General features: G+C 35.5%; 2 protein-coding genes and 1 non-coding gene across 3 annotated transcripts in view; 2 read left to right on the plus strand and 1 right to left on the minus strand.

Annotated features, from left to right (window-relative positions):
• LOC102616551 (wall-associated receptor kinase 2-like) overlaps positions 1-20,223 on the plus strand; it is an 82,593-nt gene that overhangs the window by 37,586 nt on the left and 24,784 nt on the right. The window lies entirely within an intron of this gene.
• LOC127900625 (uncharacterized) lies at positions 14,206-19,147 on the minus strand. The gene is made up of 10 exons (XM_052435792.1): positions 19,002-19,147; positions 18,677-18,815; positions 18,490-18,595; positions 17,187-17,410; positions 16,731-17,075; positions 16,506-16,559; positions 15,784-16,050; positions 15,253-15,630; positions 14,517-15,171; positions 14,206-14,336 (listed from the first exon to the last, which is right to left on the minus strand). The coding sequence occupies exons 1-10, from the start codon at positions 19,145-19,147 to the stop codon at positions 14,206-14,208; spliced, it is 2,445 nt and encodes an 814-aa protein (XP_052291752.1).
• Positions 18,870-18,976, plus strand: LOC127901659 (small nucleolar RNA R71). The gene has a single exon (XR_008053903.1). It is a non-coding gene; the product is annotated as a small nucleolar RNA R71 (small nucleolar RNA).

Here is a 20,223-nt window from a genome sequence, read left to right on the forward strand (position 1 = left end):
CACAATCATTTGTACCACATCATTAATTAAATCGCTATCTCAACTGTCCAATCAATTTAATTACATTTTGTTCCTTAATACTTACTGGTTTTCTCTAATGATCATTTTCAACATACTAAATATGTTGACACACTCTGGCCAGAGAATTCTATGGTCAAGTGCCGAAAGCCCATCAATAGATGTGTTGTACAAATTCTATATTGTTAATCCATAACTCCAATACTCATAATTGCTCTCACCAAGATACCGGGTAATCTTGACCACAAGTATGTGTCGTGCCCATTGGTAACTCAAATGGAATAACAATTACAATCATGAAATCATAATTAACTCAAGATTAAGATTACAGTAAAATTAATGCCTATGAGATTTAATAAGTCTGACAGTTATTACAAAGTTAATTAAATCTCATATGTGATCCTATTCAATGTAGTCGTACTACATCAATAAATTCATACATGATTAAGACAAATCATTCACTGAATTCATTACAGTCTATACCTAAATAAAGTGCCCAACTTGATTTATCAACTGCGAACTAAATTTATTTAATCATAAGATAACTTGTATTTATGTCTTCTGTGAATCCACATGGTGATCACATAAATACATATAATATGATTAAATGGATTTTAATCAAAATATTAATTCAATTAAGATATTTGAATAAAATACCTCATTTATTTTATTAATTAGAAAAATTATTTATTACAATTAAATAAACACATATGCTTTTAAAGAGCACATTTTCCCAACAATATGTTGGATCATAAACTTGATCCATACAACTTTGAAACGCAAATGACTCTTGATCTAGTTCATGCAAGCTTCTTTGGGTAGTTAAGATTTGTGGTGTTAAATGTGGTAATATGGGAAGTAGAATTTGTGGTGTTGAGTATGTTGTTAGGTTTGGTTTGTGGTTATGATTTATGTGGTAGTTAAGTCAACGTATGGTTGTGATTAAATTGTAACAAGTATAAATATCTACTCTCTCAGTTGGTTTAAGTAACAAGAAGTAGTAAAGCTTATTAATTGCAAAAGAGTCGTAATTAAGGAGTTATATTGAGTTAATAAGAAAAGAGTGTTTTGAGTGTTTGATTATTCAAATTCTCTAATATTATGTTCATGAACTGACTTAAAATCCTACAACTTAAGGGCATTCCATTCATTACAAGTATTTGGAAGAATTACTAACCTTAAATTACTATATCTCTCATCAAGCTAATTCATATGACATATATGTCCTTTATAGGAAGATATCTTGTTTTGAGTGCTAGATGGAGATGGTGACATTGATAAATCGTGGTCTTCTCTTAATCTTGAAGAGATGAGTCATTATTATTTTTCATTGTATCACTAAGCATCAAGATAAATTTCAGCAACATCAAGTATTTTTGGAAATCCTTCTTGTTCTTGTTTTTTTATTTCTTTTTTTTTGTCAAGATGACCATTTTTTCCCCGAATGTTATCGAGGGCAAATAAAGCATATATGCTTAACATTGAATATATTTTTATAAATAAAAGCTAACACGAACGTTGTGCCAAAGAATCTGTTTATAGGTAAACTAGGCCCATTTAGGATAGTAGCGTTGCCGAACAAGGCTTTGATTTGATTACTGTAAGTATATACTAAATATTTTTAATAGAATTTTTGGTTGGGCTGAATGGTTGAGTAAAATAATTCAAATGGTTTAAGTAACGATTTTTTTAATATTTTAAAGAGTGCACATGTTTTTTTTTTGAAAAGAAACTTCCATTAAATCGAAGAAGAGAATAAATACATCAATTGTGAAGGGTAAGAACCCATCCAAACAAAATTTTCACATTTCTCTAATGCTAACTTAGATAGAGAATGGGCAATGGCATTACAAGATCTATGAGTATATTTAATGCTAACTAGCTCAAAATTCCTCATTAAGTTTTGAATCTTCAAAATTATCCAAAAGATCTCAGAATTGCCGCCTTGCTTGTTGTTAACTAACTTGACTACGCTTTGAGCGTCTGATTCAACAATTAAAGCCTTTGCACTTGCATTCCTAGCAATCTGTAATCCCCATTCCAAGGTTTCTGCTTCAGCAAAGGAAACATCTCCATGAAATTTCGAAATCTTGATTGCAGCTGCTATGACATTCCCCCGATCATCTCGGATTATAGCTCCGAGCCCTGCAAGGTGCTTTTCTGAGTTTGTAGCAGCATCCACATTGACTTTAACAAATCCACTTTGGGGGGGATTCCAAATTCGCTAAGCCTGCACCTACTGAATTTCATTTCGAGCTTGCTCTGGTTTTTGAACTCTTTTGTAAGCCTCCATTATTGCTTCAGCTTTAGCAACCAGAGCCTGGGGGTAAAGAGTGCACATGTTAAAATTTAATAGATTAGTGTACAAAATAATAGAAAATGGAACTATCGTACTCTTACTCCGAAACTGCAATTAGAGTCAACATTCCAGTAATTTCTTTACACAGTACTATATTGCAACAAGCAATAATAGAGCAATAATAGAGTAATAATATAATTACAAATTCTTGTATAAATATTTTTGTATACAAATTGATGTGGCATGATTTAATTGGTTGGATTAAATATCTATTAGTTCGAATGATTTGTTTTTATTATTTTCTATTTTCACTTAACCAATGAGTTAATGTCAAATTAATTTATGCAAAATAAGTTTGTGTAAGAGTTTATAACTATATCAACGCTCACAATAATATTGCTAGAGGAGTTGACTATTACTTTTCCCTGGAGGCATAATAAGTTTACAGCCATAGGTTGTGACAATTACGCAATTAACCTGGAGAATGTTAATGATTCAACTGTGCCTATGTTTGCACTTGGGATCCCACTCAGAAAAGTGGTTGCTACGATTTCCTGTGCTCTATTCCTCCAAGTATTAGTAAATTTTTCAATGCAAAATATGAATTTCTATGAAGAATCCGTTGGCATTTCACAGAAGCCCAATAACAAATACATCCTCAAAATATCCATCAAAGATATTTCAACAAGCTAGTCAAGTAATGGGACAGGGAATGGCTCTGTTCCTCAGAATGAATTGACGTCCTGTCCAGTGTCCCCCGTTGGCTTCTCATCACAGAGATGAAAATTGAAATTAGGCCAATTAGATTAAAGGCAAGACGGAATGGAAATATTGAACCGTTAATTATTATAGCCATGACCCCTCTAATTAATGGCCCTTTGCATTTCAATATTATTGTAGGTATTTGCAAGGAAACCTCCTCTATCTTTCTTCCAATTAAGACTTCTTGTGTCCAATTACTGTCGATTCTTTTTGAACGTGTAAAGGATAGCATCTTGAAGACTTGAGAGGGCCAGCGTTTATTCAAAGTCAAGTACAGGGACAGGAAATGGCCCTGTTCCTGAAGTATGAACTGACGTCCCGTCCGGTGTCCCCTTGCCTACTCATCATACAAACAAAAATTGAAATTAGGCCATTTAGAATAAAGATAAGACGGAATGGAAATATGGGATCGTTAATTATTATAGCTATGACCCATCTAATTTGCAAATGGTTCTTTCCCTTTCAATATTATCGTACGTATTTGCAAGGAAACCTCCTCTCCCTTTCTTCCAATTAAGACTTCTTCTGTCCAATTACTGTCAATTCTTTTTGAACGTGTAGAGAGGATAATAACTTGAAGACTTGAGGGCGCCGGCGTTTATTCAAAGTCAAGACTTAATTAGCCTGCAGGACTCTTGATGGTGAGGGGAAGAGAAAAAGATGAAAGGCGCTGGGTATAAGACATATAAAACTTCAATTACTTCATAAAATTGTTTTATTTTTCATTCGTCGTCACGTTGGGGATTACCGCAAATGACCCATTTTATTTTCATCTTTATGTAGGTCAGTAGGGTCACTGGAAATCAACTGTTGTCTCTTTTTTCTCACTTACTGAGGAATTTGGACAATTAAACAAAACACATCAATTACCTCAAATATATGATGAATATCTAGATTTTTTCGAATCCACATGAAGTGTGGAAATACGACATTCTCTCCAAAAATAACCAGATATTTCACATCTATTACAAATATTTTCTTGAATATTATGTTGGCCAGATATTTTCTCCTCATTTTTCTCTTTTCCATCGATAATAATTTTTTTCATAACCTCAACCTTGATAAAAGCCACGACCATAGTTACAACTATGTCCACAGTCAATAATAATCTTGCTGAGAAATTATTTCTAATTAATTTTTTTGTGGTGCTTTTAATGACACAACATAATAACCTTTTTTTATCTTTATTTTGTTCCCAATAAATCTCAAAACTCCTTACAAATTTGCACCATTATACATATGATATCTTTTTTCTTCCGTTTATTAGCTTTATAGAATTTTGATATAATACGTGCGTCGCACTCATAACATGTACGGCCTGGCGCATTAGATTATTTTTCTAACTTTATATAAGTAAAGTATCTCTCTTAGCGTACAAATATAATTTGATGCGACGTGGCGCACTGGTCGCACTAGATGAGTGCTCTAACTTTGTTTAAGTAAAAGCGTCTCCCTTATTGTGCAAGCATAATTTGTAGTGGTTCCGCCCCAAAATGGCAAAATTTATCACTCCATCGCCTCAAATTTTAAAATCCGCAACTATTGGGCTGTGTGGCGGGCTCGCCAAAGTCACAACCCAACCTTTATCATGGGCCCTTTCCAAAGCTAACTTGCACTCTCCATATTCTTCCTCTATTAAATAAAACCGAATATGATGCATATTAACAGACTCTCACCATTCACGTATTTTATAATGAATCTCGCACCAATTCTAAGTTTTCATTTTTTTCCTACAAAGAAGAAACTTTGGAGTCTTAGTGACTGCCTTTTTTTTTTTCTTATCTCGAGGAAAAGAAAAATGCTATAATAACCTATCAAATTATCCATTAAACCTATTTATTAAATAAATCACCGATTAAAATTTAAAAATTCAAATTTTTATCTAAACTTACGTATTTCATTTCATCAATAAATAAAATTGTGGACTTTTGCCTCTAGTGTCTTATTTGGTAACAATTTTTGACTCTAGAACCAAACATGCAGAGTTTGATGTTCATTTTATAAGGTATAAAGTACTCAATGGAGAAATGGAAGTGGTAGATATATACCAACAAAGCATAATAAGATGGGAAACATGTTGTGCGCAAAATGCGGAATCAAACGCACCGAATAATCACAGAAAGGACACAAGAATTATGTGGTTCAACAATATGCCTACGTCCACAGGAGCAAGAGAAAAAATAATTGTATTATTAACAATTATTTGAATACAAATTTGAGTAAAGAAACCTCACTTTCCCAGAACCCAAATACACCCAATACTCTCACACACACTCTACAATTGCTCACACTCTCAGAACTCTCAAAAGCTTAGAAACTTATAAGTTTAACAAATTTTTAGGATGCAAAAACCTCTATGAATGAAGCTCTATTTATAGTTAAGCTTCATTGCAAAAAGTCTTAAAGTAGTTGGCAAAAGTCCCATAATTTGGTGCCGACTTGAAAAACAAAAGAAATGCATGTGGCTCACCTTTTCTTTTTCAACCAATTTGAATAAACTCACCAAAAATCTTTGACTTTTTAACAATTCTCCACCTCGGCAAAGATTTGTCCAAATATGAGTCGACTACCAATAAACCATCATTCTCAAAGTGATCATTCAATAAGGATCCAGAATGGCTGTGTCGCTTTGACTGCCTACGTACCCAAAATTTGGGATCAAGCCAACCGTAGTTCAAAATTCCCGAATGACATAACTTAATACAATCGAAGGATTTGAATTAGTTTTAAGCAATGTTGAAACTTAACTCTAGAAACTACATTCGTCAACATATCTGATGGATTATCTTTGGTATCGATCTTTCTCAACAACACAACACCGCTCTCGATAATCTCCCTCACATAACGATATTTCATATCTATGTGCTTTGACTGAGCGTGATATGTTTGATTATTCGCAAGGAATATCGCACTTTGATTATCGCAGAAGACCGCAATGTTCTCTTGGATTATTCCTAATTCACCTAACAAGCCTTTCAACCAGATAGCTTCTTTTACAGCTTCAGTTGCTACCATATACTCTGCTTCCGTAGTGGACAGAGCAATTGTCGATTGTAAAATCGACCTCCAGCTAACCGGACCTCCATCCAATGTGAATAAGTAGCCCGTTGTTGATCTTCGCTTATCTAGGTCTTCGGCGAAATCAGAATCACAATACCCAACACATTGTTGACCACAATCCTTCTTGAACAATAACCCAACATCAACTGTCCCATACAGATATCAGAGAATCCACTTTACCGCAAGCCAGTAATTTTTACCCGAATTGTGCATGTATCTACTAACTATGCTCACTAATTGAGATATATCGGGCCTTGTGCATACCATAGCATACATAAGACTACTCACAACACTAGCATATGGAACACGAGCCATGTAATCACGCTCTTTTTGAGATCTAGGATATGAAGAAGAGCTTAATTTGAAATGAGGAGCTAGAGGTGTACATACTGGTTTAGTTGTCATCCATACCGAATCTTTCTAGCACTTTCTTCAAATAAGACTTTTAAGTCAACCATACGCTCCCATTCTTCTTGTCTCTACGAATCTCCATCCCAAGTATTCTCTGTGCATCACCCAAGTCTTTCATCTCGAACTCAAAAGCCAGCTGCTTCTTTAATCTTTCGATCTCATCTCTATTCTTCGAAGCTATAAGTATATTGTCGACATAGAGTAACAAATAGATGAAAGCTCCATCTAGTAGTTTTCTGAAGTAAACACAATGATCGTGTTCACTTCTGGTGAATTTCTGCCCTTGTATAAATTGATCAAATCTTTTGTACCACTGCCTTGGCAATTGCTTCAGTCCGTACAAAAATTTAATCAACTTACACAAATGATTCTCCTTTCCAGCAACTCTAAAACCACAAAGCTGAGTCATATAGATTTCCTCCTCCAAATCTCCATGTAAGAACGTTGTCTTAACATCTAATTGAGCCAACTCTAACTCATATTCTGCAATTAAGGCAAGTAGGATACGAATGGACGTATGTTTTACAATTGGAGAGAAAACTTCATTGTAGTCAATACATTCCTTTTGAGCAAAACCTTTTGCAAGGAGCCTTGCCTTGTATTGAAGAGTTGATTGATTTAGAGATCCTTGCTTCTTGGTGTAGACCCATTTATTGCCAATACCCTTTTTCCCCTTTGGTAACTCCACAAGTTCCCAAGTCTGGTTTTGATGGAGAGATTTCATCTCTTCTTCCACGGCTAACTTCCATTGATCACTTTCACTGCTGCATAATGCTTCACCGAAAGTGTTGGGGATGTCATCATTAATAACTGGAAGTGCATAGGCTACTATCATATCTTTAGTAAGCCATCCAGATTTTTTTATCTCTCTTTTTAGCCTCCTTGTTGCTATAAAATCATCGTTTACTACATCATCAATTGTTTCTTCATTTTGGGGGACATCAGAAGAAATAACCTCTTCTTCAACTCTAAGTGTCACCTCCATAGTTGAACCATTCTCTGATGTAGAACTAACTGGTACATATGAAGTTACATCAAACTCTACCTGCTGCAATACCTCTTTGGTCTTGTTCTCCACTTGCTGAGAACTTGAAGCTTCATCAAACGTGACATCTCTACTACACACAAACTTTTTATCTTCGAGATCCCAAAGCTTGAAGCCCTTTACTCCATCTTTGAATCCCACAAAGATAACTTTTCTAGCACGAGGATCGAATTTACCATTTTTGACATGATAATAAGTTGGACACTCGAATATACGAAGGGAATCATAGTTTTGTGCATGTTTTCCAGACCACATTTTCATAGGAGTTTTACCTCCAATTACAGCAGAAGGAAACCGGTTTATTAAGTGACTTGCGTAGCTCATAGCTTCAGCCCAAAACTTTTTATCTAAACCAGCATTAGATAACATACACTGTACTTTCTCCAGCAAAGTACGATTCATACACTCAACCACACCGTTCTGTTGCGGAGTATGTCTCACCGTGAAATGTCTTTTAATACCCTTATTCTGGCATACTTGCAAGAATAGATCAGAAGTATATTCACCCCCATTATCAGATTGTAATACTTTGATCTTTCTATCAGTTTGAGTCTCCACCAATTTCTTCCATTTCACAAAAATCTCTAGAACCTCATCCTTTGCTCGCATGGTATACACCCACACACGTCTAGAGAAATCATCAACAAATGTAACAAAATAATAGTTTCCACCAATTGATGCAGTCTTGGTTGGTCCCCATACATCACTGTGAACATATTCAAAGATCTCACGAGTATCGTGATTAGCCGTACCAAACTTGACCCTTGTTTTCTTGCCTACTACACCATGCTCACAGAAATTTAATTTACAGGTTTTGGTACCTTTTAGAAGTTCATACCTCATCAGAGTTTTCAAAGACTTCTCTCAAGCATGTCCTAGTAGTACATGCCATAACTTGGTGGTGTCACTGTGGGCCTCAGCAACATTTGTTTCATCAGTTGTACCTCCCTTCAAATAGTACAAATTGTGACGCCAAACTCCTTGCAGAATCACTATAACCCCATGTGCAAACTTCATTGTGCCATCTTCAATAGTAACCTTGTAGCCTTTAGCTTCCAACGCACCCACATAAATTAGATTTTTCTTTAAAGCTGGAACAAATCTAATCTCTTTAAGTTCTCTAATCGTTCCATCAAACATTTTGAGCCGAATTGTTCCTATCCCCATTGTACGACAATGTTGATCATTCCCCATCACAACAGCACCGGATTCCAGATTACGAAAATCCGTAAACTATTCTTTAATAGGACACAAATGATAGGTTGCCCCAGTATCAAGTATCCACTCGCTCGAACTAGCCACGTATGCTGCAGGAGTAATACTTAGTGAATAATCAAAGTCCTCATCTTTCCGTGCCATGTTTGTTGATGCGGGTTTCTTCCCATCTCTCTTTTGAGCTTTTGGACAATTTTTCCTCCAATGGCTTTTTTCATGACAAAAGCCACACTCGTCTCGAGCTATATTTCTACTTCTCGATTTAGATCGAAAATTCTTTCCACCATGCTTATTCTTTTTCTCCATCGCCTAATCTCTGCTCACCAAAGCCTCAGACGATGCCTGTTCATAATTTTTATCATTATTTCGAATCTCTAAGTTAGTCAATGCTGTGCAAACATCTTTGAAGATGATCACACTTTTCCCATATATCAAGGTAGTCACAAAATGGCTATATTCATCTGGTAGTGAGTGTAACAAAATCATAACCTTGACTTCATCCTTAATATCTTCATCAAGATTCTTCAAATCAGCAAGTAACTCTGGTAGTGTGTGATGGTGCTAAGTCTTCACTTAGCCAGTCACTCAACAATATCTAGCGGAAGCAAATAAAGTAACAAGCATGCAAAGATCCACAATGGAGGTTTACGTAAGAGACTAATTGATGGTAGTCGAAGTCAGCAAAAATAAATACATACTCTAAATAAATTGTGTATAGTGATTGAGTAGGGTCGTGTCCACAGAGATTGGTAATTATTTAAATCTTTTTAAAATGAAAAATGCAAAATGGGGGAATTGTTGACAATAATAAAAATCAAATTAAAATAACAAGAATGCAAATTAAAATTGTAATTCAAATTGGGAAAAGCTTTGGTTGAAGGAATTAACTCAGCTTGATTCGACTACTGATCATTGATTCAAATATAAATCATTACTATTATGAATAGACCAGTTATAGCTACTGAGACCCTCTAATAGCCAATCTCTCCTCAACTAGTCGATAACCAAGGTACGACCATTGGTTATTTCCCTAATCAATAGACAACCCTAGATACGATCATAGGGTTTAATCAATTGACAGCCTGAAAAACCAGAGAGACCCAAATCCTAATCAACAAACGCATACGATGGTTCATTTAAATTAGATTGTTTATTCTCATAACACAACGCACTGCTATGCTATTTTGTCACAAACATTAAAATCTTCATACGATGAATCTTTTAATTGACAATAGATTAAGTTGATAATTAAATAGTGGCCAATTATCTAATTAACAAACATAATCATGACAATAATTTAGAGAATGAACAAATATCCAAAAAGCAATAAAACAATTAAAGCATAAGAAAGATCTCACAGTAATGATGAATCAAAGCTTTATTAACCTTCAACCAGAATAATAGATTTAGTTCTTCATAGAGAGAAGAGAAAAATTTAGATCTAGAGTTTCTTTTTCTTCCCTCCTCTTGAAAAATTCTCCTCCCCTTTGTTTTTCATGTCTCCTTTCTCTTATAGAGTTTTTCCAAAAATAAAATACTAATATCTAACATATTATCTAAATATTAAATTCAAAATTACAAAAATAACCAAAAAGGTAAAACACGTTAAAATAAAAACTGCAGGTCCTTAGTCGACAGCACGTGCCCATGCCTTATCAACAAAGTTCTTCTGAAGCTCATAATTTCTCTAGGAAAACAATATCTTCAAACATCATCTTGTAGCTCAATTTTAGCACCAATCAATAGAATTGTACCTACAAAAATAAAACAGAAGTAAATCACTATTATTAACTGCAAAACATCGATATTAAAGGAAGTAAACAATGCAAAACTAGTGCATAGATTGCACTCTAACAAATTCCCCCACACCAAGATAATGCTTGTCCTCAAGCATATAACTCAAGACTAATCTCAAATCTCCACTCAATTCTCATCTCAACTCATCCAAAAACAATCTTAAGCAAGTATATCTTAAGAATTTAAGTCAATCAACATTCGAGAGACAAGGATTTTAAAGCATAGGATCTCATAAGCTAGTATAAAAACATTCAACCACCCAGAAAATCCATTCAAAATTCAAGTGCAACAAGTTTTAATAGCCCTCTCATTGACTTCACTCCATCTCAAAGTGTTTAGGGTATCATTTATGCACTCCAATCAAATCAAAGAATGCTATTACCGTAAGCTTGCTCATATATCACATCTCAATCCACAAAACAAGAATTAAATGCAAAAATTTAAGGGTCTTAAAAAGGTTGTAACGGGGTTAAATGGGTTGAATGAAAAATAAAGGTCTATGAAAGAAAAAGAGGTCAAAATGAGAAGAATGAACTCATTGAATGAACCTTATGATATCAAAATGCTTATTTCTACTCAAGTCGCCAAGAATATAAACACTTTTTTTTTCATTCATTTTTTTTTCAGTAATGGTGAACCAAACAAAAGAAATGAACCTTGCATAATTTAATTCAAGCATAATGCTTGTTGATCTAATTGAGAAACTTTAATTCAAGGTAGCAAGAGCAACAAAATATATACAAAATATATCCAAACAATGAGTCCAAAAATCTCCTTAAATTGAGGCTCAAAAAGAAGGAAAATGGGTAAGTAGTTGGAGAGAATTAGATGGGTAAAAAAAAAAATAATAATAAAACAAGTGAAGAGAATGGTTAAGGCTCAAACAAAGATAACAAATAAAGGTCTTCGGGTGGAGAAAAAGAAGAAAAATGCGAAAATAGAAAAATGGAAATTGGTTTGCCCTTATCATTTTAATGCATAAAATCCCGTAATGCAGCTTCAACATGCATAACAAAGCAAGTTCTAGCATAAACAAACTAAGATTGATATTCACATAACAAAAATAATTAGAGCAAAGTGGTTGCTCATAGGCTCAAATCCTCACAAAGTTGGTAAATTTGCCATCAAATCATGTACACTCTTCAAATGAATCAACCATCAATAGTGGTGTAGAATGAGAAGAAGATATGAGTGATATATAAAAGGAAAGGTAAAAAGGATAAGAAGCGAGAAAGATATATGTAGTAATATAAAAAATAAAAATAGATGTAAATAATTTGAAATAGATGGGAAAAGAGTAGTGAGAAAGAAAAGAAAAGAAAAGAAAATTAAAAATAATATATGAAGCATACTAACTCCAAAATCATTTAAGGATGAACAGAGTGAAAATAATACTTTCAGACATCAATATTGCAAAAATCCCTCCCCCACACCATGAACTCACATTGTCCTCAATGTATGATAATCAAAGCTCACATAAAGAAATAAAGCGTAAGGATACAAGATTAAAGGCAAAACGTCCCTGAATTGTGAGCTTTGATCCACATAACGTATATGGGCTTGGCGGAAATGGTGGGATAAATCCCACACTCTCGAAGTATGCGGCCAAATTCTGCTCCATCTTGTTCAGCTTGTGCTCCATTTTCTCTAACTGAATGCTCAAAGGTGGTGCAGATGTAGAAGGAATAGTTGGTGGGGCAGCAGTTTCGTCGTCAAACTTGTCATCAGAGGTAGCACCACTCCTAGCATAAAGCTTCTTTGGAAGTTGAGTGGGTCCTGGTTCAGTAAACTGAAATCTCCCCTCCTTGAATTCGACCACACCTGTTTTTTCAAACAAAGACATATCCAAAAATTCCTTTTTGCAAGCAGGATGTAAATCATTATTGTCAGGATCAAGCACACATAAGTTTATAGCTAACAGAGTAATGTATGGACCAAGAAATAAAGTCCTATACCTTTTAAGCACACTCTGAAATTAATCTGCTAACCAAAAACCTAGATTAGGCCTCACATCATTTAACATGCACCAGATAAAATAAAACTCAGTTTTAGAGAAAACTTCAGAGTAATCTTTCTTTCATAAAAAGTTATATGCTAAGAACCGATGCACACATTTCAAAATATGATCACGTAAGAAAGAGCTCTTTGATTTACTCGGGTCATAGGCATTGTGATCAAAAGATAAATTACGCAAAAGACCATAAGGCTCAAAATTTTCTCTAAAATCACAAGTTGTCCCTAAAGATGCATCATTAGAAGAATAATCATCATCAATGAATCCTAAAGCTAGGTTAAAATCTGTGATAGATTATGAAAAATTTCGTCCCATTAACCTAAACTTTATAACATTCGGAGTATGCAAAGTAAAATTATTTGGTATATTAAATTGAAAAGTAGCATAGAACTCCCTAATCAACTCAACATAACCGAAACAATCAACATCAACAAAATTACGCAAACCAATCTTATCTATCAAAGAATTAAAATTATCCTTAACATTCAATTATTCAAGAGTCGGGTAATGAATATACTTAGCTGGAAGTATTTTTCGCTTGGAAATATCTTTGTACTTTTCTTTCTTTTGTTGAGCCGTGAATGTGAGGCACCCTCCGAGGTTGGATTCAGCAAGTGGCAAAACACTCATGCCTTTTCCATGTTTCGATCTTTGTCTCACGGCTTGGCGTGAATTTGAAACTGTGTTCCATGGGACCGTAGTGGGAGCAGCAGTCTTGGATTTCTTTGCGACGGGTTTCGTTTTAGACGTTGATGACTTGGAAGTTGATGCTTTCCTCTTCGGCATTGTTACAGTAATTTCACTCACGGGTTTTGTTTGAATGCGAAAAGCGGCGGTTCTTTGAACAGAGGAGAGTGAGGCTGTTCGAGTTGCTGGACGCGGCAAGGATGTGCTGGAAACCGATTGCAACGCGCTGGAAACACTGGTACAGTTGGTTGCTGGACTGGTTGTGCTGCTGGAGTGAGGAGATGCGGCTGGTGCTGCGCTGCTGGTTGCTGGAGATGCGGCTGCTGGAGTGAGGAGACGCGGCTGGGGACGCGAGACGTGGCTACTGACGGGATGTTGGATGCGGCTGCTGCTGGGATGCCAGTCATACGTTAGGGATTAAAACCCTGAAAAAAAAACCTTTTTTCCGATTTATTTTTCAAATAAAATAAAAAAAACCTTTTTTCCGATTTACTTTTCAAATAAAATAAAAAAAAAAACCTTTTTTTCGATTTTTTTGTATCAAATAAAAAAATATATATATATATATAAAACCTTTTTTTATTTTTTTTATTATTGAAACTAAAAACTAAAAGAGACTTGAGACATAAAAAAAAAATTCCAGAAGTACTTTTTTAATAAGCATATGGGCAGCCCTTAAAACTATTTTACTTTAAAATCACAAAACTACTTATTAGTAAAAACATGGGCACGCCTAACCAAAAATTTTCTTCTGGCCAAAATAAGAAAAAACATTTTTAAACAATCTGAATCAAAATTAAAACAAATGATATAACAAAAATCAAAATAAATAAATCATTTGGGTTGCCTTCCAAAAAGCGCATTTGTTTTATGTCTTTGGCTAGACACATTCATGCATCAATCTCCATAAATTGGACTCTCGAGAGCCACTTCCTCCACAATATACACCAAAAAACCTTTATAAAAAGGTTTTAAGCGATGTCCATTAACCTTAAAAACTTTGTCAGAGGTTGGACTCCGAATCTCAACTGCACCATGAGGAAAAACATTAGTAACAATAAAAGGTCCTACCCAACAAGAGCGTAATTTACCAGGAAAAAGTTTAAGCTTAGAATGAAAAAGAAAAACTTTTTGACCAACAAAGAACTCCTTTCTCAAAATCATTCTGTCATGAAATGTCATCGTCTTTTCCTTGTAAAATCGCGAACTCTCATACGATTTGTTTCTAATCTCCTCCAACTCTTGCAGCTGCAACTTTCTCTGCTTTCCCGCTTCATCCATCCGCATATTGCATTGTTTAACCGCCCAGTATGCTCTATGCTCAAGCTCTACAGGTAAATGACAAGGATTACCAAATACTAAACGATAAGGAGACATACCTATGAGAGTTTTGTACGCGGTGCGATACACCCACAATGCATCATCTAATCGTAAGCTCCAATCCTTTCGATTTAGACCAACCGTCTTTTCAAGAATAGACTTGATTTCTTTGTTTGATATCTCAGCTTGTCCACTTGTTTGTGGATGATAGGCGGTAGACACTCGGTGGGTAACATGATATCTCTTAAACAAAGCCTCCACCACCCGATTATAGAAATGAGTGCCTCTATCACTTATCACTGCTCTCGGTACACCAAACCTGAGAAAAATATTAGACTCGACAAAATCTACAACTTTAGCATTGTTAGTCCGGGTGGCCTTAGCCTCTACCCACTTAGAAACGTAATCCACTGCTAAAAGAATGTAAGCATTGCCAAAAGATGAGAGAAAAGGTCTCATAAAATCAATGCCCCACACATCGAATATTTCACGCACAAGAATAAGGGTAAGTGGCATTTGATTCTTATGACTTAAATTGCCAGCCTTTTAACAATTCTCACACGACTTACAAAACATGTATGAATCATGAAATAAAGTAGGCCAAAATATACCACATTCTAACACCTTAGATGCTGTCCTTTTGGGACCAAAATGACCACCACATGCATATGAGTGACAAAACTGAAGAATAAAAGGAATTTCAAACTCAGATACGCACCTTCTGATGACTTGGTCAGAGCAATGTTTCCACAAGTAAGGGTCATCCCAAACATAGTACTTAGCATCGCTTTTAATCTTATCTTTTTGAGCCCTCGTCAGATCACTAGGTAGAGTTCTTGTAACTAAGTAATTGACAATGTCAGCGTACCAAGGAACCATACCTTGAGTTACAAAGAGATGCTCATTTGGAAAATCATCCTTCAAAGGTGTTACTTCTTCACTCGTGGTCAATCTACTAAGGTGGTCTGCAACCAAGTTTTCTGCTCCTTTCTTGTCACGGATCTCCAAGTTGAACTCTTGAAGTAGTAGGATCTAGCGGACGAGTCTCGGTTTCGCTTCCTTCTTGGCGAGCAAATATTTGAGAGCTGCATGGTCAGAAAAAATAATCACTTTAGTGCCTAATAAATATGAACGGAAATTTTCTAAAGCAAAAACCATAGCCAAAATTTCTTTTTCCGTTGTTGCGTAATATATCACATGAGCAACTCTTCCAACCATTTGTCGGAGAACAACACCAACAGCATAGTTACTGGCGTCGCACATTATCTCACAAGGGAGGCTCCAGTCGGGTGGCTGTATAATTGGAGCTGAAGTCAATAACTCCTTGAGCTTATCAAATGCTACCTTGCATGCTTCATTAAAATCAAACGTCACATCTTTCTGAAGCAACTTGCATAGAGGCTGAGCTATCTTCGAAAAATCCTTGATAAAACATCGATAGAAACTTGCGTGACCAAGGAAAAAACGAACTTCCCGCACACATGTGGGATAGGGTAAAGATTTAATAACATTTATCTTACCTTTATCTATCTCAATTCTTCTACCAGAGACTACATGACTTAAAATAATGCCTTGATCTACCATAAAATGACATTTTTCATAATTCAAGATAAGGTTTGTTTCAATGCATCTTTCAAGCACTTTCTTCAGATTATAGAGACAATCATCAAAAGAATCAGCATAGACAGTAAAATCATCCATAAATACCTCTATAATGTTCTCTACATAGTCTAAAAAAATACTGACCATGCACCTCTGAAAAGTGGCGGGAGCGTTACAAAGACCCAATGGCATACGTCAGTATGCAAAGGTTCCGAAAGGACATGTAAAGGTAGTCTTCTTCTGATCCTCAGGGGCAACTGGTATCTGATGAAAACCTGAATAGCCATCAAGACAACAAAAGTGAGATTTTCTGCCAACCTTTCAAGCATCTGATGAATAAAAGAAATAGGAAACTGATCATTCCTTGTGAGTGAATTAAGCTTTCTAAAATCAATACAAACCCTCCACCCATTCTGAACTCGGGTGGGTACTAACTCACCATAAGAATTCTCAACAATTGTTATATCAGTTTTCTTCGGTACCATTTGTACCGAACTTACCCATTTGCTATCCGAAATTGGATAGATTATACCTGCATTAAGAACTTTCAGAATTTCTTTCTTCACTACTTCCATCATGAGTGGATTCAAACGGCGTTGAGCTTGAATCGAAGGTTTGGCATCTTCCTCCAGCAGTATTCTATGCATGCACGTGGATGGACTTATCCCTTTAATATCAGCAATTGTCCACCCAATAGCCTTTTTGTAATCCTTCAACACTCTAATAAGCTTTTCTTCCTCTAAAGTACTAAGCTTTGAAGAGATGATCACCAGAAGTGTCTCACTATCTCCTAGAAACATGTACTTTAGATGACTCGACAGTGGTTTAAGCTCTATTTTCGGTGCCTGCAAAATAGATGGAAGAAGTTTTACATGAGATAAAAGTAATTCAATATAAGACATAGGATGAGTTAAAGTTCTCAAAGAATTTAATTCATAAATTGTCTCTTGCAATACAGAATTTAAAACAAACTCATTTTCATCATTTTGCAATCCTTTGAGGCCTAAACTGTTATTTAAAGCAGCTATCAATGAATCTTCAACATCCAAATAAAAAACTTCCTGCACTATAGGGTTAATAACATCCACAGAAAATACCGAATGTTCCTCAAGAGGATATTTCATGGCATAATTCATATTGAACTCTATAACCTCTCTATCAAACTCCATAGTGAGAGTGCCTTTATGTACATCCATTTTAGTCCTAGCAGTCTTAAGAAAAGGTCTTCCTAGCAAAATTAGGACATAATTAGAAGAGTTATCCTCTTCCATATCAAGTACATAAAAATCAGTAGAAAAAACCAACTCATTAACTTCTACTAAGACATCTTCTAATACCCCATTATGATATGCATTAGACTTATTAGCTAGTTGAATTATCACGCCAGTTTCTTTTAATGGACCAACATTCAAAGATGAATAAATGGAATGAGACATGACATTAATAGAAGCTCTTAGATCTAACATAGCCTTTTCAACTCTAACACTACCAATTTTGCAAAGGATAGTAAACATACCTAGATCCTTGCACTTAGGAGGTAGTTTCTTTTGGAGAACTGCTGAAACATTCTCCCCCATGTGAACTCTTTCATCTCCTCTTAATTTTCTCTTGGAGGTGCACAGCTCCTTAAGGAATTTAGCATATCGAGGTATTTGTTTTATAGCATCTAATAAAGGAATATTTACCTCAACCTTGCGAAATGTCTCAAGAATGTCTTTCTCTTGTTCCTCCTTCTTGGATTTTGTAAACTGGCTTGGAAAAAGAAGAGGTATCACCACAGGTAGGGGTTTTGCTCTGGTGGGTTGAGCATCTTGAGATTTAGGCATCAATTCATTCTTCTCAAGCTCATCTTCTACATGCTTTGTCACTTTCTTACTAGGCTCTTGCAACTCCTTCCCACTTCTAAGGATGACAGCACTAGCGTTTTGCTTTGGATTCACCTAAGATTGTGAAGGCAATCTCCCTGATGCTTGAGACTCCAGGCGGCTTATTGTAGTCGCCAATTGACTAATTTGGTTCTCCAAATTTTAAATGCTTGTTGTAGTTGCCTGATGAAATTGTTGAGTATTAGTCCAAGTGATTTAATAATTTCTTCAAGAGATATACCTGACTTGGAGTTTGACTGTGGAGGGGCTGGTTGTCTTGGTGAGTATTGTTGTGGGAATCCTGATGGTCTAACTCCATAGCTGAAGTTGGGATGATCCTTCCATCCCGGATTGTATGTTTGTGCATAAGGATCATACCTCCTCTGAGGCATGCCTGGAAATCCTCCAACTACATTGGCTTGTTCAACGAGTTCTTCTTGAAATGTCGGACACATATCAGTTGAATGACCCATATTAGAATAAATGCCACAAGTCTTCACCTGTTGCACATTACCTACAATAAACTTTTTCACAAGAGAAGTAAGTTTATCTAAACGTTGTTCAATAGAAGAAATATTTACCTCATTCACCTTCCTTAAAGTGGGATCTTGCATGCTGCCAAACTGTTGTGCATTGGCAGCCATATTTAAGATCAACTCCCTTACTTGAGTAGGGGTCTTGTTCACCAATACACCTCCACTAGCAGCATCTATCATACTCCTATCCATCAATGACAGTCCTTCGTAAAAGTATTGAATAAGAAGTTGATAAAAAATCTGATGCTGAGGACAACTAGCACACAATTGTTTGAATCGCTCCCAATACTCATACAAAGTCTCCCTAGGAAGTTGTCTGATCCCAAAAATATCTTTTCTGATGTTAGCAGCTCTTGAAGCAGAAAAGTACTTCTTAAGGAACTGCTTCTTCAAACCATTCCACATTGTAATCGATCCAGGAGGCAAGTAGTACAACCAGTCTTTAGCTAGCCCATCTAAAGAGAAAGGAAAATCACGCAGCTTAATCTGCTCTTCAGTCACGCCTTGTGGCCTCATACTTGAATAGACAATATGAAACTCCTTGAGATGTTTATGAGAATCTTCATCGGCAAAACCATGAAACTTGGGTAACAAATGAATAAGACCAGACTTTAATTCAAAATTTACCTCCAAGTCTACATATTGAATGCAGAGTGGTTGCTGATTCAAGTTTGGTTCAGCTAACTCTCTAAGAGTTCTTTCTACAAGTGTAACTCTATCCATCACTTGTTCTTCTAAATCGCTAGATGATTCAACCAAATCAGGCACCGTATTTGTTTCATAAAGCAAAGGCGACGAGGATTGTTACTTAGCTCACTTCGTCTGCTGTCTCAGCTGGTGAGCTGTCTTCTTAATTTCAGGATCAAACGAAAGTGTACCTGTACGAGAAGTACGAACCATACACCAAGTAAAACGTAAAAAGGATTAAATAAACGACACCAATCCCCGGCAACGGCGCCAAAATTTGATGGTTGTCGAAGCCTGCAAAAATAAATAACTACTCTAAATAAATTGTGTATAGTGATTGAGCAGGGTCGTGTCCACAGAGATTGATAATTATTTAAATCCTTTTAAAATGAAAAATACAAAATGGGGGAATTGTTGACAATAATAAAAATCAAATTAAAATAACAAGAATGCAAATTAAAATTGTAATTCAAATTGGGAAAAGCTCTGGTTGAAGGAATTAACTCAGCTTGATTCGACTACTGATCATTGATTCAAATATAAATCATTACTACTTATGAATAGACCGGTTATAGCTACTGAGACCCTCTAATAGCCAATCTCTCCTTAACTAGTTGATAGCCAAGGTACGACCATTGGTTATTTCCCTAATCAATAGACAACCCTAGATACGATCATAGGGTTTAATCAATTGACAGTCTGAAAAACGAGAGAGACCCAAATCTTAATCAACAAACGCATACGATGATTCATTTAAATTAGATTATTTATTCTCATAACACAACGCACTGCTATGCTATTTGTCACAAACATTAAAATCTTCATACGATGAATCTTTTAATTGACAATAGATTAAGCTGATAATTAAATAGTGGCCAATTATCTAATTAACAAACATAATCATG

The sequence above is a fragment of the Citrus sinensis genome, chromosome 3 (genome assembly GCF_022201045.2).
Source record: "Citrus sinensis cultivar Valencia sweet orange chromosome 3, DVS_A1.0, whole genome shotgun sequence".
NCBI classification, from domain to species: Eukaryota; Viridiplantae; Streptophyta; class Magnoliopsida; order Sapindales; family Rutaceae; genus Citrus; species Citrus sinensis.